This window comes from Aythya fuligula, chromosome 4 (genome assembly GCF_009819795.1).
Source record: "Aythya fuligula isolate bAytFul2 chromosome 4, bAytFul2.pri, whole genome shotgun sequence".
In the NCBI taxonomy this organism is placed as follows: Eukaryota; Metazoa; Chordata; class Aves; order Anseriformes; family Anatidae; genus Aythya; species Aythya fuligula.
Window position 1 is genome coordinate 43,581,723 of NC_045562.1, and position 12,872 is coordinate 43,594,594.

Consider the following 12,872-nt stretch of genomic DNA (forward strand, 5'->3'; position numbering starts at 1 on the left):
CTGCCTTGAATTTAATGGGGTTGCAGTTTTGTGGTATTTTCCCTACCGCATAATGCACTGAAAATCTTGCAGAGATGTAACATCTCTGCACATGTAATGTCTCTGTACAGCAGGAACCCTCACGACGGGTGTCTGTGGAGCACAATTAGCGCTGATCGCATGCAACAGGCGTCCTCACACCTCGCACCGCTGCCAGCTTTACACCACGTAGCCTCAGATCGGTCACTCGGACTACTTTTGGAAAGCTGGACTCTCACCAGCGCCAAGCCCGTCAGAAATCCGCTATTTTCACTAGAAAATCTTCCTTCCACTACCCCCCGCGCGGGGCAAGACTGTTTCTGAGAGGAGCGAGTTAGTTTTGGGGGGACTTTTTAGGGGCTGGGCACCGCTGTGGGGCGCGGGCCCCTGAGGCGCGGAGCACCGCAGCTGCCGCCACCTCAGGGCGCCTCACGGTGTTCCCGCTCGCCCCTGGCTGAGGGGCCCCGGGGGTCCCCCCCAGGCTGTGGCCGCCTTCCAGGGCTCCCCAGAGGCTCGCACCCAGCCTCTTAAAGCCAGGGGAGCCGCTCGACACCGGGCGGCTGCCGCCCCGCCCCGGGGCGGCCGCTGGGCGGGGGCGTTGCTGGTGGTGGCCGCAGGTGGCGGAGGCGGCCCCGGCCCCTCCTCGGCCGGTTGCCGGTGCCGCCGCCTCAGTAGCGATGGTGCCCTAGCGAGGGAGGATGCCAGGGGGAGGAGAGGGGCAGAGCCGCCGCCGCCGCCGGGAGCCCCGTCTGTCGCTCGCCTCCCCGCTCGCCGGCACGGAGGAGAGGGCAGAGGGGCGGCGGGGGGCTTGCGGGCAGGGTCTGTGCCCCTGCAGGTGCTGTGCCCGGCGCCGGGCAGGGCTTTCTGCCTCCGCCTCCTCCTCCTGCCGCCTTCCCCGGCGCTGCACGGCGAGCGGCAGCAGCAGCAGCAGCAGCAGGGGCCACCGACCATGTCCAGCAAGAGCCGGAAGAGCAAGGAGCAGGGGAGAGTGACCTTCCCCCCGCAGCACCAGCAGCAGGACGAGGAGGAGGAGGAGGAGGAAGGGGCAGAGGAAGAGGAGCAGCAGCGCCGGCGCCGCGGCTGGAGAGGCGTCAACGGCGGGCTGGAGCCCCCTCCGCCACCTCAGCGCGCCGTCAAAACCCTCCGGGAGCCCTTCGGCTACTACCCGCCGCCGCCCTTCGCCAGCACCATGTAAGTGGGGCCGGGGGGCGGCTGAGCGGGGTGCCGGCAGCACGATGCCCCGGGGCAGCCCCGCTCAGCCCCGCCGAGCCCGGCACCGGCACCGGCACCCGCCGCGCCCCCTGGCGGCCATTTCGCGCCCCGCCCCTCACAGCGCGCTCCCCCGGCCCCTCTCGTCCTGAGGCGAGGGGCCCGGGTTAAAGCCGCAGCCAGGCGCTTCCTCGGGTTTGTCTGGCTGCTCGGGAGCCGTGTGGGGAAAGGGGGCTGTGAGCACGCTCGGTTTGCCTCGTGTCCGTGCGGTGGGTGTGTTACGCAGCTCCTCCTGTGCTGGGAAAGCCAAATTTTTGTCTTGGCAAAGGTCTACACGGCCTCGCTCCCCTCCCAGTGCTGTCACATTGCTCTTGTGTCTTTTAAAATAACTCGGATAAAGATGAACACCTGACTCCTCACAAAAATCTAGGACGCCTGTGCTGGAAAACCTGTTTTTGAGATATGTTTTCTCCATCTACGTTTGATGTCTTAAAGAGTTTGAGCTCCTTGGTATTAAAGACGCAACCATATATATGAACAGCACCCACCACTAGGACTTGCTGCGAAAGGAGTGAATTCAGTTTTACTAATAGGAAAGTTAACTTCTTTTTCTCTGATTTACTGAATGTTGCCTGCCTATGGGTTCACTCGTTTTGTGACGCGCTGCAGTTTGGTTAGGCTCCCCTCTGAGGTTTTGGGTATTTTACACTTGCAGGACAGCATTTGATTCTTAATTAAATATCTTGATTAATAAATAACAAATGCTTTGGCTTGAGTTTTAAGATAACGTAGTCAGCATGTATAGAAAGAGCCTTAAATAAAATCACCCTAGAGATGACTGTGAAGTACAGGAATAATTAGAGTAGGGTTGAGAGTGTGCTAATCGCAATTAAAGTGGTTTCTGCCATGCCGGTGCAGAAATTCTGCACAAATGCCTTGTCCCCAGCAATCTAGACCTCACGCGAAGGAATCTTTCACCTGCGTATAGTTGCCTGGAAGTTAGTTGTGCTCAAGTTGTTTGTCTAAGCTCCCTCTGTAGTCGAAGGGATGAGAGGAAATGGCAGTGGGCACGCCAGCTGAGCCATTTTTCTTCTTTCTCGAGGTGCCTGTCTCTTCCCATTCACCATAATAGGAGCCTAGAAGATTAGTTCAGGCTTGGACACTCGATTTTTGTACAGCTGGAGCTGGGCAGACGAATTGTTAGCCTTCAGTCTTAACTTTCTGGATCTCTTTTTAGTTAGCATCGCCAGAACTGTTGGTGTGTTCTTTTCCTTGACAAATTGATGCCAACAAGGACTGAACCTGGAGTTCAGACGTATACAGCTGTGCGTCCTCAGCCTGTAGTGAGCTGTGTCTGGTGGAGTTTCTTACCAGTGCATAACCCTTTTGAGCCTGTCCTGGGGGTTGTCGCAGCAGTGGCAGCAAGCTGCTGTCTTCTGGTTGATGAAACGGCTGCGGCTGAGCCATGCAGTGGAACTGGCAGGGCATTTATGAGAGACCCAGAGCTTATCACATCCCCAGGGTCATCCATGGTATAGCACTGGGCTTTTTCTTCCACAGTAACGTTTTGCCTTTGCTGCTAAAGCCTAAAAATGTCTGTAAATAGGATGAATGAGCACCAGTTCGCTTGTGATGTGCTCAGATTGATGCGTGTAAGGCTTTGGTGTGTGCAGAGTAAGAGAGTCCTAGACTGGAAGAATTTGTGATCTAAATATTCAGAACTGACAAGGGGAAGGAGGCAAGAAGATATGAAGCAGTTTGCACGGGGAGGTACACTTAGATGATGTTTGAAATGTCTTCACTCTGAAAGCTTGTAACTTGTGCAAGGTACCTGTCAATGTACATTGGCTCCCTCCTGTGCCAAATATTGCTGGAAAAAGTAATTAACCTTGGATTTCCACCAAGACTGCAGACTGGATGTAATGCTTCTGTTACACGTGGTACGATATGTCCCAGAGAGAAAAACGTGGACAAAAATTGCAAATGAAGTGTAGTGGGCATCTCACGCCTGACTTCCTGAGACTCTCTCAAAACCATAGCGAAGTTTTCCTGAGCAGAATGAGGGAACACAAATGAAGGACAGCGTAAAAGTGGCTTTAAAATTGTGTGCTGCCGCAGCCCTGTTTGCTTGGTTCTTTCCTGCCGAGGCTTCTTTGCCTTTTTTGATATGCACACAGATGCACTCCTCTCACCAAAATGCAGAACTTCTATTTCCACAGGAGTTCAGACAAGTTTTTTTTTTTTTTTTTTTTTTTTTTTTTTTTGTTTTGTTTTTTTTTTTGAGTAATTAGTGGTGAGCAATGGTAGGAAAAAACTCCACATAGTTTGGGGAGCAGGGGGAAGGAACAAATTAAGTGTTGGGTATACCTCCTCCTGATATCTCATAGGGCTTTGTTCCGTTTTTGACTGTAGCTCTTTCCAGTGCTGAGCCACAACCTCTGCAAGCTGACATGAGGGCGTTTTGGATGATGGATTATGTCATTTCGGAGCAGTGGGAGCACATAGACTGGGGTCAGATTTTGCAGCTGGCCTGATTTATGTTCTGTTCTTCAGCTGAATTACCCTGTCTCTTGCAGACTACTGCCTGGGCTGCCCAGAAGGGAGAAAAAAGCTGTCATTTAATACATTGCACGTTTGGTGCGGAGATTCCCAAATTGTGTGAAACACATGCAAGCTTCTTCAGAGTGTGGTATGCAAAGATGTAGGAATGTGGCACCATTTTTACTGGTGGAAAAAAAAAAAAAAAAACAACAACAGCCTCTTTTGGCACGTGACTGTGGCAGGGTTTGGAGGGATGGCCAAGGCCTCGTTTGAGTGAGGCAGTGGTCTGGAGGGATTGCCCATCTAATGCAGCCTGAGGCACTGCATGTGGAGCAGCACAGCCTCTTTGTGGGGGTAGCCAAGCACATGTTTGAGATCTTGTAATTTAAAAGATCTCAGGAGTAACGAGCAAAAACATTGCTCGTGCATATGTGCATGTCTGAACACTTAGTTCTGGGAGTAAGGCAGTTACCCATCTTCAGTCTTAAAGCTGCGATCTCAGAGGTTACTTGTGGCAGAACGAGAGGCACAGTCTGTGTCTGCTGTGTGGCAGGTGACAGTGTATTGCTTCTGAACGCGTGCGTGTGTTGCTGTCTGAGTGATGTGCTCGTCTGAGCTGCCTGTAACCGCTGGCCTGTGCTTCCTTTTCAGGGCTAGAACAGAACCAAGACTGCTCGTGTTGTACCGCAGGTTAGCAGTGGGGTAAAATGCTTCTAAGTCACTGGTGCCACCTTTTATTGCATTTAACAATTCAGGTAGAATAACAGCTTGTTCTTCTGCGTAAATGTTGTAAACTTGCTCTTTAGGTTTGGGAAGGCCCAGAATGAAACTTCTTTCTCTAAAAAAAAAAAAAAAATAATAAAAAATGGCTTATACAGTTTGCAGCATTAAAAAGTAGACTTGGAAATGTGATTATAGGTCTTCTCAATTGCTGTTCATAACATAAACAGCAGAACACAGGTGAATATCATCTGTCCCATATTTCTATCCTGCTACAGTTCTGAAAGCTTGGAAGTGAAAGGAGATGGGTAAGATGAACAGAGTAGAAATCAGTGACTGAAATAATCCTTGGTAGAAGCAGAGGAATCATAATGCTTCCTGAGTCCTTAGTGTGCTACTCAGGTTTCCACTACTGTATTTCAGAAATAACTATATCCAGAGGAAAAAATAACCAATTTCAGGAGTACTGTCCAGTATCAGGCAACACTACAATGCGGTATGAAGTCGTAGTGAATGTGATGCATGCAAGGCACAAGAGACAGAGAGGTCTCTTGCTTGATTGCTTGCTTAGTGGGGAAAAGAAATTTATTTTTTTTATTGCACATATAAAGGTCAGGCTTTTTAGACAAAACCTTTAAGGTAAACTTAAATGTATTAGATACAGAATAGTTAAAGAAATAAAACCTGCAAGAACATCCTTGTTTTATTCTGATAACTGAAAGATTGTGAAGTTTTCAGTACAGTTACTGGAGTTCTTCCTTCTTGCCAGTGAAGCCATTTGGCTCCTCAGAACAGCAGCAGAGCTGGTGCATGCTTAGGGCCAAGGGAAGCGTGCCCTGATGGGGGTGAAACTGGCGTGCTTCAGTTAACATCACTGCTTTTTTCCAATTCCATCCTTCTTATTTGTGCTGAGCAGCAGACAAAGGCTTGAGGCTTTATAGACCCCTTTTCTTGCAGTGAAATGTGAAAAACACGGGTGGAGAAAAAATGGGGGGGTTCAGCTGCTGCTTCGTGTCAGCAAATGGAGGCTGAACTCTGCTTTTTTTTTTTTTTTTTTTTTTTTTTTTTAACCTTTGTGCTCCATAGTATGTAGCATAATTACACAGCCTGGGTGCTAGGACTGGAATTCACGTAATGCTGCGGTGCACCTCTGGTGAAGGATTAAGGTACAATAATTGGACACTTCTCTTGCTTGGTGTTCTGTTCTTGTTTGCCACAGATTCTTATTTTTGTTGTTGGTTTTTTTTTTTTGTTGTTTGTTTGTTTTCAACTACTGGCATCAGGCAGGAAGAATATCATGTTCTCCATCTCTTCTTTCTTTTGATATGAGTTGTCACCTCCTTACAGAGTCAGGGTTGAGAAAATGAACTTTAAAAGCTCTAGAAAATAGAACACAATTAATACAAATTTACATCTATTTTAATCTCAGTTTTAAGCCACTCTAATGATGTTTAGAGATATGACTTGACATTTTGTTTTGATTACTGAAGTTGACAAATTCAGTATACTTTTTTTTTTTATTTATTAAAACAGTTACATATTTTTTTCTTAAATAAGCCACTTTTCCTGATCTTTTGCGATAGCTTAAAAAATCCTATTTGTAAGAACAGGAGAGCAGAAAATGGAATAGGCAGCCCTGTACCTGATAATTGCTGCATGCAGTGCTCTGGCCAGAGCTGCGCTGCCTCCAAGGTCTTTGAATTTGCTGAAGGAAGAGGAGGAGGAGACAGAAGGGAGGTATGGATGACCCTGACAGTTTGCTGGCTCTATGTGGAGCTGTACGCAATTTTTTGTTCTCTCTTCATTTTTTTCAGAAGACCTTGATGATATTTTAGTCGTGAAAACACCAAGCAACTTTCATCTTTATTTTGATAAGATATTGCAGTAACTTCAAATACATCATTTCTGTAACAAGATTTATAGCTAAGGAAATCTTCCTCATTAAGAAGATCTTCCAGTGCAACACCTTTGGAACCATGTATCTGTTTATACAGATGTCAGATGAGTCACCTCAGTCAGACAATGGATTTTGAAAGAAAGATAGATATAACTGAAAATAAAAGTGGCATATTTTAAATTATACTGAATATATAGGGGAAAATGTATTGTTCTGTATTCCATAAAAAGATAAATGAGATTCAGGGTGACTGTTCAGAGTCTTAAATCAAGAAATGAGCATGAGTCTGTCAGTTCCGAGTTTATTTCTTGTTTTTGTACACTCACTTACTTTTTCTATGTAATATTATAGTAAACAAATACATTTTTGTAGCTATATGTTTTAGGAGGTGGAAGAATGGAAACCTACTAGTATAGCAGGCAATAAGTCTTGTTATCTTGTTTGAAAGGTAACTATGAAAAGACTTTATTGTTACACTTCTTGGTTTTGTGGGGGAATAAGGCAGTAGCATACTGTGGCTGTTCACTATAAGCACTCTGGGCTCAAGGCACCATATCCGAATATTCCCAAATGTGAAATATACCTGAGCTTTACATATTAAACCAATTCCATGTTTGACACAGTCATAAATCCTGTTATGCAAACTAAATTTTCATAGATTTAAGGAAGGTGGTACAAGAATGAGGAGAAAAAAAAATACCTGTCATATGTGGCAAAGGAGTTTCGGCACATATTTCAAGAAGTAGTGTGAGTAATGCTAAATGGTACCTACAGTGCCACCCAGGTCATTTCTGGCAGTCTGGAAACACCAACCACACGTGGAAATAGAAAATGTAGATCCAGTGCTACGTCCCAGGGGAGCGCTGCCCTTGGTAATGGATCTCCTCTCTTCTCCTCTCTTGCTCTGAAATGGAACTCACCATTTGTGCTAACCCCAGTATTGTGTGGGGGCTACCTTTTGTGGGGCATGGAGCTTTGATAAAGTGATGGAAATGTAATATTTTGCTAAATTCTTTATACCTGATGTAGACAGCTGAAAGGCCAGGCATATTCTTACAATCTGAATGGAATTAGGTCAGCCCAATGAAAACCAGGAGGGCTGACATTGCAGTGTAGGGGGAAATCCAGGTATGTCAAAAAAATAAAATAAAAACATGCATGTGCATGTTGCATTTGAGAGAACATTGCTGAAGTGGTGGTTTTCAACACATGGCACTCAGGACATCTAACTTCTAAAGCTGTCCTGCACCTTCCACTAGGTTCTGTTAAATGCGTGGCCTGTGTGAGCCCAAGGTCTGAGTGCCATTATTTCTCTTGGTTCGGTCTTTTTGCAGACTTACAGGGTTTGCTTAAAAAGCACTGTTTATTATTCTGTTTTGCCCTGTGTTTATTTGGACCCCCATTTTCCAATGCACCTTACTTGGCTTTTGCAATGAGGGCAGAAGGATTAATTTCCTCTGCTGTTTTTCTGCATGGCTGTTTATTCTCATATCTGATTTTTTTTCAGTGAGGTGTATAAATTAATTTTCACAGTGCTCCTGTAAAACGGGAGGCAATTGTTCTTATAGATGAGGAACAGAGGCATAGAGGACTCAAGGCCCAAACTGGAGATTTATAAGGCCTGTTTGTCTCAGACTATGTAGTTTATATATATATATATATATATATATATATATATATATATTTGTGTTATATGTATCCTAAGCACACCCTCCATTAAATCATATTTTTATCAGCTGTGATGATGCCTCTCTGCCCATCAAATCAGCTCAGGTGATCTCTGTCCCTGCAGTTAGTGGATTAACTGCAGGCAGCTGAAGGCTGTCTTCCCAAATGCTGAGCTGGCCTGGAAAGGACAGGGGGACTGCTGGTAGGCTTCACGTTTATCTGCAGGCAGTAGCGAGGGAAGGTTATGGTATCCTAAAGGACCTTTTCAGGTCTTTGACCTGTGCTCTGGCAGGCAAAAACGCTTTTGTTTCTCCCTGCAGCTGTGACCTCTTCAGCCTGATCCCATCTATTCTGTTGTTTCAGACCTCTCCAGACAATTGCTTCTTGTTGTTTTCTCCAGCTAGGTGATGTTTGCTCCTCAGTCTCTTAGCCTAGTTTTCATGCCTGCTCCTAGACTCACTTCTCTGAAGCTCTCTTTTCCTCTGTAGTTTTCTTCCCTAGCTAGTTCCAGCTTATCATCTGATGTGGTTATTTTCTCAGTCTGTTCACATTTGTCCCTGTTGCTATTAGCCCGTGTTTTCTTTACTTTTTTTTTTTTTTTTTAATTGCCTCATACATCTAGTTTCTTTGTTTCTTCATCTTTCCCAGTTGGTTCTCAGATCCCTTTCCTAAACAATCTCTCATTACTACACCTCGATTTCTTCTTCCCACTTTAACCTGCCATCCCAGTTTTCATTCAGTAACTCACTTTCCTATTTTTTGGGGGAGCTATAGGGGCTTATATTACAAGAATGCTTTTTTGTTGTTGTCGTTTTGTTTTTCATATATATGTTCCTATGGTGACATTAGGCAGCTTCTTCCATTCAGCTCCTTGGTAAGTAGATGCTGTAATAGAGGTAGGCCCACATGGTGTGCAGTATTGCAGAACTCCAGTTGGAGTGAGAGCTGATCCCATCTAGATAGGACAGCACCCAGGGTCTGGAATCTGCAAGCAGTTTAGTTACCAGTATCTAGAAAGTCTGCTCAACATGTGTGAACTTCGGTTCTTCCAAGACTTCTAACTGGACCACAGTCATCTGTGAGTAGATCCTTCCAGATTGGTTTAACGTTTCTAGTAGTAAACACTAAAAGGCATGAGATCAGGCTTCGCTGCATGTTGCTCAGCAAAACAGCGGGAAGAAAACTTGTCTTCACCTCTAGCTTAGGCAAATACAGCATGGTGAGTGTAAATATTGCCTACCTTGAACCATCAGCTTGAATCCCTGTGGTGGAGGGTATTAATTGCTGTTGAAAGTGCAGCTTGGTATAGCAGATGTGTTCACATTTTGATTTCTGAAGAGAAGTGACATCTGATATTGAAGAAAAAAAAAATTGACCATACTAACAGAACAGAAATGGCCTGTGGAATTGAACCTGCGAGTGCCCTTAGATTGCATACAAAATACCTGCAGGCAGAAAGATCCCTGAAAGAATGCTTCTGGTTAATAGGTGGGCAAACAACCCACAACAAAATGAGCTACGTAGCCATTTTTGTAGCCTCCGGAGAGGTGGAAGCTGCAAATAGCCAACACTGAAATGCTGTGACATTTTCATTTCTCCCCCTCATTAGGTACATTGAAGAAAGTCCGTCTCTGAGGCGTATGACGATGATGAGGGAGAAGGGGAGGCGGCAGGCCATCAGAGGCCCGGCGTTCATGTTCAACAACAGAGGCACGAGTCTAACGGCTGAGGAAGAGCGCTTTCTGGACGCAGCGGAGTATGGGAACATACCTGTGGTGCGCAAAATGCTAGAGGAGTCAAAAACACTGAATGTCAACTGTGTTGACTACATGGGCCAAAACGCCTTGCAGCTTGCTGTAGGGAATGAACATTTGGAAGTGACAGAACTTCTGTTAAAAAAAGAGAACTTGGCACGGATTGGAGATGCCCTGCTGCTCGCAATCAGCAAGGGCTACATTAGGATAGTGGAAGCAATTTTGAATCACCCTGGCTTTTCAGTAAATAAGCGACTGACTCTGAGCCCTTGCGAGCAGGAGCTCCAGGACGATGATTTTTATTCCTATGATGAAGACGGCACCCGCTTTTCTCCAGACATCACTCCCATCATTTTAGCTGCCCACTGCCAAAAATACGAAGTTGTGCACATGCTGTTGATGAAAGGAGCAAGGATAGAAAGACCTCATGATTATTTCTGCAAATGTAATGACTGCACAGAGAAGCAGAAGCATGATTCTTTCAGTCACTCTAGGTCAAGAATAAATGCCTACAAAGGACTGGCCAGTCCGGCTTACCTGTCCCTCTCCAGTGAAGATCCTGTACTCACAGCTCTGGAACTCAGCAATGAGCTTGCCAAGTTGGCCAACATTGAAAAAGAGTTCAAGGTAATGCTGGCTTTGTACTTCTCTCTCTTTGTTATTTTTTTCAAGCCGATGCTACTTTATAATGTCCTTAGGTGCTTGAAATTATTTCCTGCCTGAACTTTTTCAATTGCAAATGCTTTTATATTCTTTCTCGCTCTTGATTTTGAATTCTCAATACATAAGCCTTCCAAAATAATTTCTAATAAATAAAAGTGCTTTTGTGCCCGCTGTGCATGGAGAAAGGCATGGTGTATTCTGATAAACTTGCATAAGATGAAAACCAACTTTGCTGTAGCAGACAAATATTGTTTTTCGTTACAGATGCTGAATAGCATAATGCAGGGAGCAGAAACGTGCTTTTCTGAAGCCTACTGCAGCACTGACCTTCCCATTTTGCTATTTATACTAATATTTGAATGAGGTCTCCAAATTGTTAAGAACACAGGAAGGATTTTTTAATCAATCTTTTAGAAATGTCACTTGTTCACAACTGGTTGTTAAGCTGATTAAAGATGTAGCTCTAAAGCAGTAACAAGAGCTACATCTGATTTAGTAAGTCAGCATCTAGACTTCTTTTTGATTTGCACTTCTGTTTAGTACCTTGAAAAGTACAGCTTTCCCCATGTTGTAAAAATAAAACAAACCCACCAACAAACAAAGGAAATACCCCAAACATCTGAACCTTAGCCCTCGTAGCAGCAGCAGGCTGCGTGTAATAAGATAAGCCTAGCTTGGGGAATGACAGATTGCTCTCAGTGAGTAGTGATATTAATAGCGCTGTATCTAGCTGGAGCAAAAATTTTAATGGGGTTCTTCAGGGTCAGCGTTGGGTGCCACTTGTTTAAATAATATCTTCATAACTGATCTGAGAGAGGCAAGAGATGCATTAATCTTTTCAAACAACAGCAAGCATTGCTAATGCTGGAGTACTCAGAAGTAGCATGGAACAGCCTAGAGGAAAATAGGCAGAAATGGAAAAAAGTCAACTTGGTCACGGGAGAAAGCATCAGATTTAGATGACTGAAAAAGAAAAGCTCCAGACAGAGCTAAGAGGAGAAAGGAAGCTCCTGTGTTGAGGAAGATTCAAATATTCCCACTCACTAATAAAGTATAAAAGTCAGCTTAAACCTTTTCTCTTCTTCCTTTGCTGAAGGAACCTCTGGATACCATGCTGTCTGTTGTGTAATTTGGAAAATGGATTGAGTATTTACTGGAATGTATTTATTCAGGAGTATAGCAAAAATGTCAGTTTTTTCTTATCCTCTGCTGAGAAAGTACTGAACTGGGAAAGCTCTTTGTGAACGTAAAATTGAAGAGTTGGGGATTTTTATATATGTGGTGCCTGTTGGCTTGTGTGCTTCACACAATGGATTACAGTTACATGCCTCACTTAGACACCATTATAGAAGGTTAAATCTCTGGTGTGTACAACTCAGTCTGCTTTATCATTAATTTCTTCTCAGCTAGGCCAACAACTGAAGAGCCACAGGGTCTCCAGAATCATGTGCCGAAGATGGAAACTTATGGGGCTTCTGAGTAACGCTTCAGCAGTTGAGGATGCAACTTTTTTTTTTCCTCCCAGTTTTTTAGGAAGAACTTGTCTGGGTTGACACCTCAGTGTCTCTACTATCTACTTTGTGCTACTGCATGTAAGGTGTGAGCGTAGCTGTTCAGAAATGCTGGTGGGCTCAGGCCCTCAACTGAAGCATCACATAACTTTGTAGGCCCCCATAATACAACCTCTTTCACCAAATGCTAAAGTAAGGCAAGCCTTATGGTAGTGTTTTGTTTTGTTTTTCTTTTTGGGGAGGATGTAGATGACAAGAACTGAACAGAAAAATTTCAATAAAATTACGGTCACAAGAAACTCGCGTGCCCTTGGCACTGATACCATTGACATGAGTTTAGTCTAAGAAGTAGAGTGAAATTTTGAAGGAGAAAAAGCAGCATGTTTCAGCTGGACTTTTTTCAAAATAGAACTTAAGTTGCTTTAATTTTTTAAAGACTAACTTATCACAGAATAAAAATATTCTGTTTTTTGTTTGTTTGTTTTTGTTTTCTTGAACTGTTTAGCCTCTTGATATTTTGGGGATGCCTAGAACACATGAAATTTACTACTCACACAGATTTCTCCATTTGTGAATACCACTTGCAGATTAGCCAACCTTCCCAGGTGTACGGTATAATTCTGTTTCAGTCCCTATTGTAGAAACTTCCTGGCTCCTTGTTAGTCTGGGTAGTCTAGCTTCTTACCAAAATGACAGCATTCCAGTGGAAGCACTGGTTTCCTTGTTGGCCTTGCATTGATCACTTTTCCCCGTTTCTTATGAGTGTCAGGGCATTCGTCTGTTCCCTCACTCCAGGTGGAAGGGGTGCTTGTTTGTCTCTGGCATCAGTTGTTAACTGCCCTTCTTTGGAGGAAGGGGGAATGGAAAAGTGAGGAGGAGGTAAAATGAGCA

The 12,872-nt window shown here is 44.6% G+C and overlaps 1 protein-coding gene across 1 annotated transcript in view; it reads left to right on the forward strand.

The window, feature by feature from the left end:
• The first annotated feature begins 851 nt into the window (after positions 1–851).
• Positions 852–12,872, forward strand: part of TRPC3 (transient receptor potential cation channel subfamily C member 3) — a 41,027-nt gene continuing 29,006 nt past the window's right edge. The window contains exons 1-2 of the mRNA XM_032187201.1: positions 852–1,209; positions 9,663–10,434. Of these exons, the coding sequence (XP_032043092.1) occupies positions 968–1,209; positions 9,663–10,434 (1,014 nt within the window). The 5' untranslated portion in view covers positions 852–967. The remainder of the gene's footprint in view (positions 1,210–9,662; positions 10,435–12,872) is intronic.